Source organism: Mastigoproctus giganteus, chromosome 5 (assembly GCF_048544385.1).
Source record: "Mastigoproctus giganteus isolate SK-2022 chromosome 5, ASM4854438v1, whole genome shotgun sequence".
Lineage (NCBI taxonomy): Eukaryota > Metazoa > Arthropoda > Arachnida > Uropygi > Thelyphonidae > Mastigoproctus > Mastigoproctus giganteus.
The window spans coordinates 44,670,220-44,690,135 of record NC_143579.1 but is presented as its reverse complement, the minus strand read 5'-3'; the positions used below and the strand labels follow the sequence as shown (position 1 = coordinate 44,690,135).

General features: G+C 38.5%; 1 protein-coding gene across 1 annotated transcript in view; it reads right to left on the bottom strand.

The window, feature by feature from the left end:
- LOC150085344 (uncharacterized) overlaps positions 1 to 19,916 on the bottom strand; it is a 160,451-nt gene that overhangs the window by 34,746 nt on the left and 105,789 nt on the right. The window contains exon 4 of the mRNA XM_090373164.1: positions 5,345 to 5,434. Coding sequence (XP_090229290.1) covers positions 5,345 to 5,434 — 90 coding nt within the window. The remainder of the gene's footprint in view (positions 1 to 5,344; positions 5,435 to 19,916) is intronic.

The following is a 19,916-nucleotide window of genomic DNA, read 5'->3' as shown; positions in this document are numbered from 1 at the left end:
CCTCTAGTTGCCTCCTGAACATACTGCTGTAGAAAACAATCATCCAATAAATCCACAAAAGTCTTGCTAGTGTGTGAGTGACCAACTCACAAATTCCAGTCAATACCCGGGAAATTAAAATCCCCCATTATAAGACACTGTAATTTATTGGCCCACTCTATTTCTCTGCACAATAGAGTGGGCCAGTTAACATGCTCATTATGCTCATCAGATTCATTAGGCCTATAACACACACCTACTCTCATTTTTCCTTTCCCAGTGCTTATGTCACACCAAACAGATTCAACATTGCATTGTCCACCGACATCAATTGGATGCACTTCCTTAGATTTTGTGTGGTTCTTAACTAACAGCATAACCCCTCCTCCCTTCCTGTTCTGTCTATCCTTTCTGTGCACATTGTACTCCCCAAATTCCAGTTCCGCACTGCTTATGTCTGTGTGACACCATGTTTCTGATATCCCAACAATATCTGCCTTTGATGTCTTGACTAGCACTTCAGCTCATCAAATTTATTAACTATACTCCTAGCATTGGTGTACATGCAAGTACACCAATGCTAGGAGTATAGTTTTATTTAGTTAATTGAACACACCTTCTGTAGGCAATCTTCTTTTCAGTCAGTCAGCAGGGCTCAATAAACCATTTAATTTGCAAATATACATGAAGTCTGTGTTTTCACCTTTTGAAATTTAATTAGTATAGTTACAATTATTTCAACAATATAGAAAACAGTCACAGTTCAAAATTCATTTTTTACTTACAAGTTTTAAGTGATAAAAGAACAAAATATCAACACATTTCACTTTATTTCAGATATTTACTGCCTGATAGAGTAAGTCCTAGGATTTACAAGTTCACATTGGTAAAACCCTACTTGTAGCATCATTTCACATAGAACGTACAAATATCTTCCATTATCTGAGTGAGGTACTGCATATTAGCATTTTAAAGATAGTAAATATGTTACTCAGACAACCTTGTGTGGATAGGAGGATATATCTCCTCCTATGCCCTTTTTTAAATATCAGAAGTGATAATTTCATTTGCAATTATCGCTTTTCTCTGTTCTCTTTTCTTTTTCTCTGTCACAAGCCTCTGTTCGATTTCCAAACAAGGACATATATATGAGAGGTATACTTCCAATCCCCAAAAGATATTTGTTAACATGCAGAAAGGGAAGAAATAATAATCAATTAAAATATCAATTCCACAATAGTGGTCCATTTACTTTTCAGATTTCTAAACAAGGGAATGGGGGGGGGGAATTATATCTCCTATCCATGCAAAATTGTCTGGTAACTTATTCACTATATTTCTAATATATAGTGCTTCACTCAGATAATGGAAAACAATTTGAAAATGTGATTATTAAACAGGCTTTTACCAACATGAACTGGTGAATCTTAGGATTTATCATCACAGCAGTGAAAGTTCGAAATAAAGTAAAATGTGTTAAATTATATGAAATTTTGGTCACTTTCCTCCTTGAAAATCCTAGGATACATAGATTTCTGGCTTTTACAGTACACTAATACACTAAATTTCATGATTTAAAAAATTTTAATTGATTACATTTTAAAGACTTTTATAACTAATTTCTAGCTAATAATTAGATAAACTGATGTTAGAGTAACAAAGACACTATTCTCAAAAGCATTTGGACACACTTCGGAAACGAATCTTCATTCAAAAATTTTACAGTGCGTGGGATAACCCTTGCATTTAATTACAGCTGTGATCCTTTTAGGAATACATACAACTACTATTGACCACTACTATTTTATGTCCTTCATGATAATATGGTAGTTTTGACATGTCACTCATCTGAAGAAATCTGGTTGTGAATCCTGCTGTAAATTGGAGGAATTTCTAATTGCTTCAATTGGAGCAGAATTGACCAATTTTATAAAAGGGGAGTAAAGCCTTCCCCTGTAAGTTATTCCAGAAATTTTATTTTTTTTTCAGCCCAAACAACATAAAAATGATACATGCACACAATATGCAATACAGGCAAAGAAAAGAAAAGTAATATACAGCTGGGAAACAACCAAATTATAAATTGTCTAAATTCCCTAACACTTACATTCAGATCACAAACCCACTGCACATTAAGGAAAACAGCTATTATTTACTTTACTGTTGATTAATATTTTTCCCACTCCTCTTTCAAAGTTAACTGCATAGTTAAAGGGGGATGTTTTGGCCACAACCTACTACAGTATAAACTCATCATAAAGATTTTCCACAGAGCTTACAATGATACATATCAGGAATCTATGTACACCAAGACAATTCAACATGTTCTCAAACCTGCTTCTTACAAACCTAGCTTTATGGCTCAAAACATTACTGTGCTGGTACCTGCAGGATCCATTTCCACAGTACTACCACAATATATATATATAGACTTCTTTACTTTTGTAAACACTAGAAGGAGGAGACGAATGAAATTGGTTGACTTGATATCAGTGGTTCTACTGTTGATGATCATGCTCAGGGTGAAAAATTAAACGAATATTTTGCATCTACATTCACACATGAGGAATTCTTTAAGGGTTTTTTTTTTTTTTTTTAGGAGCATTAGCAACTAAGGCCATATTGCTCCGGGGATATGTGGTGGTCATTCCCTGACCTTTCCGCATTCTCTGTATTTGGTGGTCACAGGCTTGAACCCCGGTCTAATCAAGAAGTGTGTGTGTGCTACGCACTGCTGCTCCTGCCCACCTGGCTACGGAGGCACCATTCTTTAAGGAAGTGGAGGTCAGAAATTTATTAAACTCCAACAGGGAATTAAATGATTTTGTAATAACTGAAGGGAAAGTGGAACAGAATTGAAGTTAAACATAACAAAGGCACCTGGGGTTGGATGAGATCTATACAATTATGTTAAGGGAGGCTGTGAAGGAAGTAAGCAAACCCTTATCATAAAATTATGAGGGCATCCTTGAATTCAGGGGAGGTCTTTACAGGTTGGAGATGTGCAAATGTACACCCAGTTCACAAAGGAGATCAAAGGGTGAAGAGTAATTACAGACCTGCTAGTTTAACTTCTGTTCCAGGGAAAATAATGGAGTCACTTGTAAAAGAAGAAATGCAGGATCATCTACACAAGGCTGCAATTATACTTATACAGAGATTTCTCCTTAACAAACCCAGGCTGCCCTGGGTTTGTTAAGGAGAAATCTTGTCTGACCAATCTGATTGGATAACTACGATGTGGTCACAAAGGAACTCGATGCAAAAAAAAAAAAAAAAAAATTTGATATCACGTACTTTGATTTCAGGAAAGCTTTTGATACGGTTGCACATAAAATACTGCTGTACAAATTGGAGCAGTGTGGTATTAAGGGCAAGCTGCCACTATGCATAAAGGAATGGTTGAGTGGGAGAAGCAGAGAGTGGTAATCAATGGACACTGCTGGGCTCATCGTTGTTTTCTATATTTATAAATGATATTGATGAAGGCACATCAGGCTTAATATCCAAGTTTGCAGATGACACAATGGTTGGCAAGATGGTTAATGACAAGAATGTCTGTATGCTACTTAAACAGGAACTATAGAAGTTAGTAGATGGACTAAGAAATGGCAACTGAAGTTTAACATTGACAAATGCAATGTACTGTATATGGGTAGGAGTAACCCCAGAGTAACACACCAACTGTGTGGTACTACTCTGTAGGTGGTAGATGACTTTCATCAACCGGTGAAATACCACCACTTTGCTTATTGGAGGCTTGAAGTGGTGAAACCCATGTTTAGTCTCTAGAGCAAAGTTTCCGGCATCCCCCTCTCCCCATACTTCTCTTTCAACCCATGCACGGTACTAAGTACTATAGGTTTTGATACCTTTTGTGTTTGGGGTTTTCATAAAAAAAAAAAAAAAAACACACTACACTCAGGATAATGGAAAATGAAAAAGACCTGTGGATAATTGTGCACTCAGATATGAATTTTTCTGAGCAATGCAGACAGGCTGCCAGGACAGCTCATGGGGTTTTGTCAATGACATTGAGGAATTTTGTTAGCAGAGATAAGGAGATGATTATCCCATTGTGTTAGGCAATGGTCAGGTCACATCTTGGGTACTGCATACAGGTCTAAAGGCTTCATTTTAAGAAGGAAGTAGAGCTGCTGGAATGAGTACAGAGAAGGGCAATGAAATTGGTGAGAGGAATGAAGGGTGCCTCTTACCAAGAAAGGCCGAAGTTCTGCAAATTGCAGCATCTGGAGACTAGGCACCTGCTAGGTGATCTGATTGCTTTGAATGGATTGAACAAGCTCAATGCTGATGGGATTCTTTTTTCTTGTTCAGACTACACACGAGGGGGCACAAATTCAAATTGAAGCAGGATGGTTGTAGAAAAGATGTGAGGAAGTTTGCCTTTAGCCAGCAGGTGGTTGATTGCTGGAACAAGCTTCCATCTGTTGTTCTAAAATTTGATAGCTTGAATAAATTCAAGGAAGAACTAGATAAACTATTGGAGGGGGTAAATAAGTCAAATGGGAGGGGGTAAATAAGTCAAATGGGAGGTGTCATTTTTTTTTTTTATTTTGGCTGATGCTGTTATAAGCTTGCTTTCTTGCATCATTTGCCACACTACTAATGCTATATATAGCATAGTAGAAGTATCCAAATTGTTAATACAGGTCATGGCTATGGGCATTCTTACCCAGAATCATGACCTTGTACAAACTTGCAAGATATCCACTCTCTGAAATTCCACTCTTTGGGTGATACAGTCCAGTGAATAGTGTTCTCTGTGCATTCTCCAAACTTACAGTTGATTGGTAATACTGCATAGTGTGACAGCTCTCCACAATAACTTTTTCCATCATGCCAGCATCAAAAAACATGGTGGACAATGCATTCCTTCAAATAAGATTTGGTATCTTGCACTTATAGACATCAGCTCTACTAAGAAAAGCAAGGAAAATGAATTTATGGCAGTTATTGTTAACAGGACTAAAATATCCACTTTAGGAATTGTTAATCTTCCTTCACAGATGAAGGTTATAGCCAGATTTCTTGACTTGTCACACTACTCTCATTTTTCCAAGTTTTCACTAAGTTGCAGTTGACCTTGGATAGGTCAACTACAACTCAGTGAAAGCAGATGGCAGTAGTATGCAATGACAAATGACTGATGATATGGCATATGACCACCAATCCTCTCTGAACCATAATCCATATTAGTTTCTGCTAATATCTGTAGTGTTTTCTTGATACTTTAAATAGCTGCCATCTTCTTTCTACATCTGGCCCATCCCACTTCATTAATATCAGAAAATATGTCCAAAGTCTTCTGAGAGCATAGTACGGAAGAACAGGGTAACCATACCTTAACACCAACTACAACATCAAATTCAACAGTTTCCCCATCACCAACACTTCGGACCATTTTTCTTGGATTGTTTCTTTTAATAGCAGTCTGAAATAAATAAAAAAATAAAATTACCTAATGTTTTTAAAAAGTGAGCTGTGTTTAAAAATTATTTTATTTTTAATTAAAAATAATTTAAAACAGTATCAGAAATTCACAATCATTTAATTTATAAAAGACATAAAATGATTAAAATCAGATCTTTTACTAAAAGCATAATAATTCATTGAACAATAACTGTATTAGGGAACTTTTTTTTTTTTTTTTTTTCCTATATATCCTAACAGGTCCTCTCACTCTCTGGCATATGCAGAGCTGCTGAAAATAATAATTAGAACTATTTCAAGGCTCAATGTTCCAAATGAATGATTCTCTGCCATAAGCAAAACTTGGATATTCCCCTGATGGACAGCTGACAATATATAGATTAGCCAAAAAACAATGCCAACAGTAGATTTACAAGCAAAAGAACCTGAAATAACTCATACTCCAGCCAACTACATTAAGGGCTGTTGGCTACTGGCTGGACTGTGGTTGTGAGCAGTACCATATTGGACAGTCACTTAGAAAACTGCAAACAAGAATTGATGAACACACAAACCACCAAACTAGACATGGGAACTTACAATAAAGCAACATTTCTTACCATTCCCTAGCAGAAAACCACAAGTTCAAAATTCTAAATCTGAAAGTCATCAATATTGCTCCTTGCCAAAAAGAGAATTTCTAGAGGTTTTCCATACACAAAGATTATAAAAAACACAGTTACCAGGATTGTAGGCATATTAACCACACTCCTAGCTTGGAAAACCTTCTTTTTTTCCAGGACCAGATTAACCATGTCTGAAAAAAAAAGAGCACCCTACAACCATCAACAGGACAGTATTAGCCATAAGGTTCAGGGAAGTCCTAGGCTTTTGCTGCACCAGGCAAAAGAAAATTTAATTAAAAATAATAAATAAATAATAAAATAAACTATTACAGAATAGTTTAGGGCTAAAGCCTCAGGTTATGTAGGGAGTTAACTGACGTACAAGTTAGTGCAATTGCATCATTTCAGTACATAGCCAACTACTTAAGTAGTTATAAATTGGCATCATTAAGTATATCTCATATTGTGAATACCTTCACGAGTTGCCATGATATTGTATTACCTCGAATAAGTAACGCTTCACCACAGGAGAAGACTATTGTTACTTATTCTCAGTGGATACCATCACCCATATGGCACCATTGCAGAGCTTATTGGCTCATCAGTGGGTGGGCAGGTACCCTGGTGTTGCAATGATGACAACCCAGTTGCAAAGTATAACTCCACAATATGAGCGATGCCTGATGGTGTGGAGTAATTTAGATTACAGAAAAATAAACTATTTAACTTCCTCCTTTCACACAGTTGTCTATCCAGCTGACCTCTGATCCCCAAGAGATATCGGCCTCAAAACCACCAACGGAAATAACTTGTTCTAGTAATAATAACTCGCTGACTATAAACTGAATAAAAACTCCACTGATTTTACATCATCTGTAAATTTTGACATCACACGCTCTATCTCTTCATCACTGTTATTTAAGAAAATCAAACAGTGATCCCAGTGCTAATCTCTGGGGGACCTCATTTTTTAGATTAGTCCAATCTGAAGAATAATCAATCACAACCTTCTGCTTCCTATTCTGCAGCCATGTGAAATCCATATAAGGATTTTCCCTATTATCCAAATATGTTTCAGCTTATACAATAACCTCTAATGTGAAACTGAGTCAAATGCTTGGCTGAAATCCAAATAATGTCAAATTTATTTCTTACATCCAGCTAATGAGTAATTCTGTCAAAATAGCTAACCAGGTCAATTAAACATGTTCCTACCTTTAAAAAACCATGCTGTTTTCTTCAGAATTCCATTTACACCCCTGCTCATTGCCTCCATGATTTTCCCTACCACTAAAATAAGACCAACCAGCTGGTATTTTCCCACTTCATACTTGGATCTGCCTTTATGTACTGGCAATATATATTGACACTTCTCCATCCCAGGGAATCTCTCCTCAGTCCAGTGATGCCCTCATAGTCTTAATCTAATAGACATTTGTTGGCTAAAGCTTCGGAGTATGAAGGAGAATTCTTATGCATAATGTGTGTGCATAAGAATGCACACACACATCACTTATACTACCAAGGTAGTTTCAATGCATCATTTTAAATACAGCCAAATCTCGTTAATATGAAGTTCAAGGGACCTAAATTTTCATGTTTTGTAATAGCGTGATAACTTTTGGTCCCCCAAAAGTGCCAAAATTTTAGTTTTTTTTTTTTTTTTTTTGGGTAAAAAGTAAAGTGCAGCCATTATCAACCCACTGCAGGGTGGAAGCCTCCTCAACAATTCATGCTGAGGGAAATGGACCATAATCTGCCACGCTGGTCCAGTGCGGGTTGGCAGATCGACCGTATTCAGCAGGCAGGGGCTTGAACCCCGGTCTACTCAAAGAGCGTGTGCTACTGCACTCCCGCTCCTGCCCACTCGGCTACGGAGGTCGTTTTTTTGGGTACATACTATATATCTAATAATAATAATATCAAAAATAAATTAATTTAAATTAATAAAATAAAATAATAAAAATAAAATAAAAACAAAAGTCTTGTCTAACAATACAGTAATAGGAATGACATATTTCTTTAAAGATTTTATTTGATTTGTAAGATAAACTAAGAAAATAGCAATTAACGGAAATGAAAATATTGTACAGTATATATTTTGATATATACAATATTTTAGTATCACAGTTAAAAAGAATTACAATCTTAATATAAAAGGAGACATAGAAACCATTAACTTTTTAATAAATTAATCTAATTTAAAGAAAGAATCCAATGTTGTTTGTGCAGTTTTTGTCCTATATGCATTTTTAACTACAGCACAGACATTATCAAATGCAATAGTTGTTTCTTTATCAACGTTACTGCAGGCCAACATATTCTCTATTATGTTCAATGCATTTTGGGCATTTTTTTTAGATGGCAGTATGTGCGCTTCTTCACTTTCGCTGATAACAAAAACATCATCGTTTTGTTTGGTGCTTGGCAGTTCTTCTGGTGTTGGCATTGCATTGATAGCAACTTCATCATCCACATTCAACTCTACAACGTCATCAACAAAGGTTGATGACGTTGTAGAGCGGATATCACCTTTTAAGGGCACAAAAGATATCACACTAATGATATTAACAGTAGTAGACCGGCGGAATTACTTAACAAGTACAGGTCACTGTTGGAAAAAAGCCGTGAATTAGGGTTGAATTTGAAAGTGTCTGCAATTCTGCCCAGACACGATAGGAGGGAGTATATGATGAGAGCCCTGTCGATCAATTCGGCCCTGGAAAGATTGTGCAAGGCTCAAGGGGTAGAATTTTTTTCAGCCTGGTCTATACTTGTTAACAGGAGAGACTGCTTCTACAGGGATGGGATACACTTAAATAGAAAGGGTGCAAGAATGTTTGCTGATGCTATCGAGGCAGTGTTAGGTGGGTCGGAAAACTGCTAGATTGGGGTGATACAAGGACTAATAGATTAACAGTAGCCACTGGCAGAGGTGAAAGTGATTCTTGCACTGCTTCTATTGGAATGAGCTGCAGCCTGGAAAATAAGATGCAGGATATTTCAGAGACTGCTGGAAATCATTGGGGTACAAATAAACACATAGGTTGTGTTAGGGTAGCTAAGAAAAAGAACAAGTACATGTATACTTGTGTGTACACCAATGCTAGAAGTTTAGTAAATAAATTTGATGAATTTGAGGTATTGCTCAAAACATCAAAGGCAGATATTGTGGGGATTTCAGAGACGTGGTGTCACACAGATATAAGGAATGCAGAACTGGAATTTGGGGAGTACAATGTCTACATCAAGGATAGACAGGATAGGAAGGGAGGAGGGGTTATGCTATTAGTTAAGAAATACATAAAATCCAAGGAAGTGAAGCCAGTCGACATTGCTGGACAGTGCAGTGTCGAGTCAGTTTGGTGTGACATAAGCATTGGGAGATCAAAATTGAGAGTAGGAGTGTGCTATAGGCCTAATGACTCCGATGAGTATAATAAGAAACTGTACGGGGAAATAGAGTGGGCCAGTAAATCAGAGAATCTTATAATGGGGGATTTTAATTTCCCAGATGTTGACTGGAATTTGGGGGCTGGTCACTCACACTAGCAAGGATTTTGTGGATTTATTGGATGATTGTTTTCTACATCAGCATGTTCAGGAGGCAACTAGAGGGAGTAATACTCTTGATTTGATTATCAGTAGTGATTCTTCATGCATTAAGAATCAGCAGGTAAATCAACCACTAGGTGGCAGTGATCACAGTGTGCTGAAGTGGAATTTACTCAAAGAGGTAACTACCATTAGGGGTAAAGGGAAGGGTTATTGCTTTCGTAAAGGCGACTATGATGGACTGAGACAGTATTTAAATTCTATACAGTGGGACCAACTGATGATGTTACCAACAGCAAATTCAAAATGGGAAGCATTCAAAGAACTTATCTTGGAAGCTACTAGGCTTTACATACCAACTAAGAAATATTGTTGAAGGTTTAGACCTAAGTGGATGTCAGATGAACTAATGAGACATATGGCAGAGAAGAAAAATGCATGGGATATATACAAATTAACACGTGACACAGAAGCCTATGATAGATACAAGTTGATCTATAACCAAGTTACAAAAGAGGTTAGGCAGGTGAAGGCAGATTACTAGAAATCTTTGGCAAGGGATGCAAAGAAAAACAGCAAAGAGTTCTTTACTTATGTAAACTCTAGAAGGAAGGGGATGAATCAGATTGGTCCACTTGATATCGATAGGTTAACTGTTGATGATCCTGCTCAGTTAGCTAACAAACTGAATGAATATTTTGCATCGACATTCACACATGAGGAGTTATTCAGCGAGGGGAATGCCAGAGGTGTATTCAACTCTGGCAGTAAGCTAGAGAATCTTGTAATAACTGAGAGTAAAGTGGAGGAGAAATTGTTGAAGACAAATACAAGAAAGGCACCTGGGGTGGATGGGATCTATCCAGTTATATTAAAGGAGGCAGCAAAGGAAGTAAGCAAACCGTTAGCCATAATTTTGAGAGCTTCCTTGGACTCAGGGGAAGTACCCATGGACTGGAGATGTGCAAATGTGACCCCAATTCACAAAGGAGGATCAAAGGGCGACACAAATAATTATAGACCTGTCAGTTTATCTTCTGTTCCTGGAAAATTAATGGAGGCACTGGTTAAAGAAGCACTGCAGGATCATCTAGACAAGACTTCAGTTATAGCTCAGACACAGCATGGTTTTGTTAAGGGGAAGTCTTGCCTGACCAATTTGATTGGATACTATGATGCAGTCACAAAAGAACTGGATGCAGGGAATAACTCTGATATTATATACTTGGATCTTAGAAAGGCTTTTGATACTGTTGCACATGGAAGACTGCTGCACAAATTGGAGCAGTGTGGCATTGGAGGCAAATTGCTGCTATGGATAAAGGGGTGGTTGAGGGGGAGAAGACAGAGTGGTAATCAATGGACACTGCTCATCGTGGACTAATGTTATTAGTGGAGTCCCTCAGGGTTCAGTATTGGGTCCATTATTGTTTTCTGTATTTATAAATGATATTGATGATGGTATATCCAGCTTAATGTCCAAGTTTGCTGATGATACGAAGGTTGGCAGAGTTGTCAAGGACACTACTGACACTATGCTACTGCAACAGGATCTGGAAAGGTTGAGCAGATGGGCTGAGAGGTGGCAAATGAACTTTAACATTGACAAATTTAAAGTACTACATATGAGAAACAGCAACCCCACAGCAATGTATCAACTCTGTGGTACTACACTGACAGTGGTAGAGAATGAATGGGACCTGGGGTGGTTGTGCAGGCAGATATGAATGTTTTCTGAGCAGTGCAGAAGGGCTGCAAGAGTAGCTCATAGTGTATTGTCGATGATATATAGAAATTTTTCTAGCAGGGATAAGGAGGTGATTATTCCCTTGTATAAGGCAATGGTCAGGCCACACCTAGAGTACTATATACAGGTCTGGAGGCCTCATTTCAAGAAGGATGTAGAGATGCTGGAATGAGTACAGAGAAGGGCAACAAGATTAGTGAATGGAACAAAGGGGTGCTCTTACGAAGAAAGGCTTAAGTTTTGCAAATTACAGTGTCTGGGGACTAGGCACCAGCGAGGTGATCTGATAGAGGTGTATAAAGCCTTGAATGGTTTGAGCATGCTCAATGCTGATGGGATTCTTCCTCTTGCTCAGAATAATCACCTGAGAGGGCATAAATTCAAACTGAGAAAAGACAGATGTAGGATAGACGTGAGGAAATTTGCCTTTAGCCAGTGGGTAGTTGGTTGGTGGAATAGACTTCCATCCCTTGTCGTGGAAGTTGATAGCCTAAACAAGTTTAAGGCTCAGCTGGACAGGTATTTCGAACGAACAGAGGGGTGAAGTGGAAGCGGTTATTTTTTATTTATTTATTTATTATTTTTTTTTATTTATTATTATTATTATTTTTTTTTTTTTTCGCTGATGCCACATAAGCTTGCTTTCTTGCATCAAATGCCTCTCCTAATGCTAATTCACAGAGTCTTCAAATTTGCCAACAAAATCCATATGCTCCTTCAAATTCCTCAATGTTGCTATCACATTCATCTGCTGGGCTATGTTTTTCGATGATATTCCCTCCAAAGCCACTCTTTCTGAAGCAGTTGATTATTACATTGATGCATATACTGTCTCAAGCAATATCAAGATTACGGATAGCATTCAAGACATTCCAATTTGGCTGCAAATTGTTCCCTCCTTCTATGTTGCGGATCAAGTACCTTATCAGGCAAGCTCTTTATACTCTCTTGAGGTTATAAATAATGCCTTGATCCAGTGGTTGCATTAAACTGGTGGTATTGGTGGTAAAAACAACAGCCGTATATTTGTCAACTTAAGCGTCTCGGCAGAATGTGCTGTACAATAATCTACAATCATTAAAATGTTCCTTTTTTCTGAAGCCATTCTTCTGTCCACTTTTGATAACCAAGACTGAAAAATTTTGACAGTAAGCCAAGCACTTCTATTGGCCTCCTAATCACAGGGAAGTTGGTTAACTGCTTTAAAACATCTTGGCTTGGAAAACTTACCAATCACAAATGGGCATAGTTTTGTTCACTGTTCTGTTATGCTGCAATTGATATGGCAGTCATCTCGATTGCAGCATAACAGAACAGTGAGTCTTTGTTTACTAAATTTTCCACCATGACAAGACTCTCCTTGAACAGCAAATGTTTTGTTTGGCAGCAAACAAAATCAACCTGTCTCGTCATGATTAAAAATATCCTTTGCCTCACATTTCAAGAATGGACCATACAGAACACAACCAACCAGTAGTCTTTTCTTTGTCGACCAATCCAGACTTACCACAAATATTTCGCAAAACCAAGTTATTCCTGTCTTTAAATCTTTGGAGACAGCCACTGCTGCATTTGATGGTTACTAATTCCATGTTGCTAAGCTAGATAATTTGCCTTTTCTTGCAAAATCGGTCTAATATCGGCAAATTGATGCACGCATTTGTTGGTACCACTCAAAAAATTTTGTTTCGAGCTCCTCGTGTTTTGCACCGTGAATTTGTTTCCTGTTTTTCATCACTGCTCCGTGTCACGCACTTCTTCAAGTCTTTTTTGGTTTTTCAGTATTGTAGATAAAGGGATGTCGTATTTGTTTGCAATGTCCATTTTGCTTCTTTCCATTCTATCAGCCTCTTGTGTAATTTTTAGTTTAATTTCCAAGCTTAATTCTGTCCGTTTACATTTTGTCGCCACAACACTACTACATAAGATTTAATATAAACAAATTTAAAGACAAGTTCCAAAAAACACATCAGCTCAGATAAAATGGCACAAAAAATAGATTGCTGTATATGGTATGAAAAGTCTTTGAACTGGGGTAACAATTGCAAATGACCTGATTCCCTTGGAGAGGGAGGGAGTGCATGTAAACAATTTAGAAAAACTTTTTATTCTTTTGTTAATTTAACAACTCATCCTTCAGAAAGATGTTTTTCAGAGTGCACTTGACATTGTAGCTACCATAAACTGCTTTTGTTTACACAAAACTAATTTCTAACAAGTCAGTGCCATCCTTCGGGAAGTAACGAGCCGGGTGGCCAGAGACAATAATAGGGGCAATAATAGGACAGCTCTGCCAAGATTTGTATTAAACATACAAAATTACAATATTTATTCGGGTGAAAAAGAACTTTGTAATACATATTACCGAATTTTGTAATAAATGAATATATTTACACAGAAAAGCCTATCTTTTCGCAGGGGAATGGTATGTGCTTCATATAAATGAGTACTTTGTATAAAGCGAGTTTGTATTAACGAGATTTTACTGTATATCTCATATTGTGAATACCTTCACAATATGAAGGTATTCGACAACTCGGCGTTGTTATGGGCCTATATGAGACCTTGAAGGACAGGGTGGATGCCCTCGAAGGAAATAAATTGAGGGGCCCATCAGGCTCTCAGCTGCCCACATCAACCCAGAGCTTGGACTTGGTCATCTTGCAACACAGAGGCAGCCCCCAAGGCAGAATGCGCTGGTCCAACAGGAACTAGTAGTTGTTGGTGACTCAATTGTCAGGGAAACGGGGAACATGCTTTGTAAAAAGGATAGGTGGAACGGGACCAGGGTATGTCTGCCAGGGGCAAAGGTTGATGACGTTGTAGAGCAGATATCATCTTTTAAGGGCACAAAAGGTGATATAGTTGTACACGTTGGCACTAATGATATTAAGAGTAGGAGACCGGAAGAATTACTTAACAAGTACAGGTCACTGTTGAAAAAAAGCCGTGAAGTAGGGTTGAATTTGAAAGTGTCTGCAATTCTGCCCAGACACGATAGGAGGGAGTATATGATGAGAGCCTTGTCGATCAATTCGGCCCTGGAAAGATTGTGCAACGCTCAAGGGGTAGAATTTTTTTCAGCCTGGAATGTACTTGTTAACAGGAGAGATTGCTTCTACAGGGATGGGATACACTTAAATAGAAAGGGTGCAAGAATATTTGCTGATGCTATCGAGGCAGTGTTAGGTGGGTCGGAAAACTGCTAGCTTGGGGGGAGACAAAGACTAATGGATTAACAGTAGCCACTGGCAGAGGTGAAAGAGATTCTTGCACTGCTTCTATTGGAATGAGCAGAAGCCTGAAAAACAAGATGCAGGATATTTCAGAGACTGCTGGAAGTCATTGCGGAACAAGTAAACACATGGGCTGTGTTAGGGTAGCTAAGAATAGAAACAGGTGCATGTATACTTGCATGTACACCAATGCTAGGAGTTTAGTAAATAAATTTGATGAATTTGAGGAATTACTCAAAACATCAAAGGCAGATATTGTTGGGATATCAGAGACATGGTGTCACACAGATATAAGGAATGCAGAACTGAAATTTGGGGAGTACAACGTCTACAGAAAGGATAGACAGGATAGGAAGGGGGGAGGGGTTATGCTATTAGTTAAGAAACACATAAAATCCAAGGAAGTGAAGCCAGTCGACATCGATGGACAGGGCAGTGTCGAGTCAGTTTGGTGTGACATAAGCACAGGTAAATCAAAATTGAGAGTAGGAGTGTGCTATAGGCCTAATGACTCTGATGAGTATAATAAGATACTGTACAGGGAAATAGAATGGGCCAGTAAATCAGAGAGTCTTATAATGGGGGATTTTAATTTCCCAGATATTGACTAGAAGTTGTGGGTTGGTCACTCACACACTAGCAAGGCTTTTGTGGATTTATTGGATGATTGTTTTCTACACCAGCATGTTCGGGAGGCAACTAGAGGGAGTAATACTCTTGATCTGATTATCAGTAGTGATTCTTCATGCATTAGCAATCTGCAGATAAAGGAACCACTGGGTGGCAGTGATCACAGTGTGCTGAAGTGGGATTTACTCAAGGAGGTAACTACCATCAGAGGTAAAGGGAAGGGTTTTTGCTTTCGTAAAGGCGACTGTGATGGTCTGAGACAGTATTTAAATTCTATACAGTGGGACCAACTGATGATGTTACCAACAGCAAATTCAAAATGGGAAGCATTCAAGGAACTAATCTTGGAAGCTACCAGGCTTTACATACCAACCAAGAAATATTGTTCAAGGTTCAGGCCTAAATGGTTGTCAGATGAACTAATGAGACATATTTTTTTTTTTTTTTTTTTATTTGGTAGTTGTTGGCGCATTGGCTTCTGTGGCCATATTGCACCTCCCAAGGTTTTTGCAGTACTTTGATCCAAGCCCGAGGCGAGAATCGAACCCGCGACCTTTGGGTTGCCGGGCAGGTACTTTACCCACTCAGCTAGCCCGGTCGGCCAATGAGACATATGGCAGAGAAGAAAAATGCATGGGATACATACAAATTAATGGGTGACATGGAAGCCTATGATAGATATAAGTTGGTCTGTAACCAAGTCACAAAGGAGATTAGGCAGGCAAAGGCAGATTATAAGAAATCCTTGGCAAAGGATGCAAAGAAAAACAGAAAAGAGTTCTTTATCTATTTAAACTCAAGAAGGAAAGGGATGAATCAGATTGGTCCACTGGATGTTGATGGTTCAACAGTTGAGGATCCAGCTCAGGTGGCTAACAATCTAAACGAGTATTTTGCCTCTACATTCACACATGAGGAGTTATTCAGGAAGGGGAATGTCGTAGGTGAAGTAAACATTGGCAGTGAGCTAGATGATTTTCTAATAACTGAGAGGAAAGTGGAGGAGAAATTGTTGAGGATAAACATAAAAAAGGCACCCGGGGTGGATGGGATCTATCCAGTTATATTAAAGGAGGCAGCAAAGGAAGTAAGCAAACCCCTAGCCATAATTATGAGAGCTTCTTTGGACTCAGGGGAGGTACCCATGGACTGGAGATGTGCAAATGTAACCCCAATTCACAAAGGAGGATCAAAGGCTGACACAAGTAATTATAGACCTGTTAGTTTAACTTCGGTTCCAGGAAAATTAATGGAGGCACTGGTTAAAGAAGCACTGCAGGATCATCTGGACAAGAATTCAGTTATAGCTCAGACACAGCATGGATTTGTTAAGGGCAGGTCTTGTCTGACCAATTTGATTGGACACTATGATGCAGTCACAAAAGAACTGGATGCAGGGAATAACTTTGATATTATATATTTGGATCTTAGAAAGGCTTTTGATACTGTTGCACATGGAAGACTGCTGCACAAATTGGAGAAGTGTGGCATTGGAGGCAAATTGCTGCTATGGATAAAAGGATGGTTGAGTGGCAGAAGACAGAGTAGTAATCAATGGACACTGCTCAACGTGGACTAATGTTATTAGTGGAGTTCCTCAGGGTTCAGTGTTGGGTCCATTGTTGTTTTCTGTATTTATAAATGATATTGATGATGGTGTATGAGGCTTAATGTCCAAGTTTGCAGACGATACAAAGGTTGGCAGGGTTGTTAAGGACACTACTGATACTATGCTGCTGCAACAGGATTTGGAAAGGTTGAGCAGATGGGCTGAGAGGTGGCAAATGAAGTTTAACATTGACAAATGTAAAGTACTACATATGGGAAACAGTAACCCCAGATCAACGTATCAACTCTGTGGTACTACGCTGACAGTGGTAGAGAATGAAAAGGACCTGGGGGTAATTGTGCAGGCAGATATGAAGTTCTCTGAGCAGTGCAGACGAGCTGCAAGAGTAGCTCATGGTGTCTTGTCAATGATATACAGGAATTTTTCTAGCTGGGACAGGGATGTGATTATTCCCTTGTATAAGGCATTGGTCAGGCCACACCTTGAGTACTGTATACAGGTCTGGAGGCCTCATTTCAAGAAGGATGTAGAGCTGCTGGAACGAGTACAGAGAAGGGCAACAAGATTAGTGAATGGAACAAAGGGTTGCTCTTACGAAGAAAGGCTTAAGTTTTGCAAATTACAGAGCCTGGAGACTAGGCATTGGCGAGGTGATCTGATAGAGGTATATAAGGCTTTGAATGGCTTGAGCATGCTCAATGCCGATGGGATTCTTCCTCTTGCTCAGAATAATCACCTGAGAGGGCATAAATTCAAATTGAGGAAGGACGGATGTTAGATAGATGTGCGGAAATTTGCCTTTAGCCAGCGGGCAGTTGGTTTGTGGAATAGACTTCCATCGCTTGTTGTTGAAGTTGATAGCCTAAACAAATTTAAGGCTCAGCTGGACAGGTATTTCGAACGAATGGAGGGGTGAAATGGGAGTAGTGGTTTTTTTTTTTTTTTTTTTTTGGCTGATGCTGAATAAGCTTGCTTTCTTGCATCATATGCCTCTACTAATGCTAATGAGTTGCCATGATATTGCACTACCTTGAATAAGTAACATTTTACCTATAGAGAAGGCTATTGTTACTTATTCTCGGCAGATACCTACCAGCACCCAGACAGTGCCATTTCTAACCTTTTGGCTTCTCATTGGTAGATGAGCAGGTACCCTGGTGTTGCAATAGTGACAACCCAGTTATAAAGTATAACTCCACAGTACGAGAGATGTCTGATGGTGTGCAATAGTTTAGTCTAAAATACATTTGTTGGCTAAAGCCTCAGAGTATGAAGGAGTTTACTTTGCGTGGGTTAATGCATGCGCGCACGCACACACGCACGCACGCACGCACACACACACACACACCATTTATACTAACCAAGATTGTTTTAATGCATCATTTTAATTATATCCCATATTATGAATACCCTCACAATGAGTGCTGTGTGGGTGGTGGTATCCACCAAGAATAAGTAACAATAGTCTCCTCCATAGGTGAAGTATTACTTATTCAAGGTAGTGAAACACCACGGCAACTTGTTGTGAAGATATTCATAATATGAGATATAATTAAAATGATGCATTAAAGGCATTAACCCACGCATCAGTAAACTCCTTCATACTCTGAGGCTTTAGCCAACAAATGTCTTTTAGACTAAACCATTGCATACCTTCAAGCATCTCTCATATTATGGAGTTATACTTCATAACTGGGTTGTCATTATTGCAACACCAGGTACCCTACCCACCAATGAGAAGCCAATATGCTTCGAAATGGTGCCAGCTAGTGGTAGTATTTGCGAGAATAAGTAACAGTCTTCTCCATAGGTGAAGGGTTACTTATTCAAGGTAGTGCAATACCATGGCAAACACTGTGCAGGCATTCACAATATGAGATATAATTAAAACGTGCATTAAGACTACCTTGGTAGTATAAATGATGTGTGTGCATTTAACCCACGCATAAGTAAACTCCATTGAACCATTATTCTTAATGGTTCAATGCACTCTCTTGCTGACTCCCTCAAAATTACATGGTATATGCCATCGACTCCAGGAGCCTTACTTGCCTTTAAGCTCAAGGCAAAGTACCTGAACATTAGCTGGGTGATCTAAGACTTTCCCACACCCATTACACATGGGTCCAATCTGGTTCATTCTCTTCTTTGTATTCATATGTGAAAAACTCCTCATTTCCACCCTTTCTCTCTTAGCCAGCGATTCCTCATAATTTACCTTTTGACCTTTCCTGTAGTACTATCACAGATCAATTTGTAGCTGTTATAGGCTTTGGTACTTCTTATCAAACTAACTTTTCTGTGCCATCTTTTTTCTGCTCTATTAAGTTGAATAGCTTGTTATTCATTCATTTTGAAATCCTCCTCATGTTGTATTTTCTTAACGGTATATATACATTCAAGGCCTCTGTGACTAGAGATTTAGAGGTACACCATAATTCTAATGTATTTATGCTCTGTGGGTCATCTCCAAAGTTGATAGAAGCCATGTAGCATCTTAAGCTGTCATAATCTCCTTTCCTTAAATTACAACCTGTTAAAAACTGTTACTCTTTCCACATCATCCAACAAAACTTCATGCTTACTCCCTGCTAATGGTTCCTGCATTGCAAGCCCTACAAGTAACAACAATGTACAGGAAGTCAGTCTAACAACAATGTGCCAGCACATCCTGGCCTGACCACAGACCTCCTCTACCAAACCACCAAATGTTAGCTTTTTCTCCCATTGACAGAGTAGCAGTCAGCTCTCTCACTCAAGTCACTGCTGATAATCAGTTCAAGAGCATTGCTTTTAATACTCTTGAAAGCAATAATTTAGTGCTCATCCAATAAATTTAGTGCTCATCCAATAAAAAGTCATTACTTATTAAACTACAAGTTCCACCAATATTTGGAAAGTTAAAATCCTCCATTATAAGATATTCTGATTTACTGCCCCACTATTTCTCTATATAGCCTTTCAGTATACTTATCACAGTTGTTTTGCATATAACACTCCTACTTTCATTTTTGTTTTCCAGTGCTTGTCACACAAACTGGTTCAACCTGGCACTTTGTACTTTCCATGTCAAATTCTGCATTCCCTACAGAGTGGCACCATGGCTCCAATAACACTACAGTGTTTGCATTTATGACTTA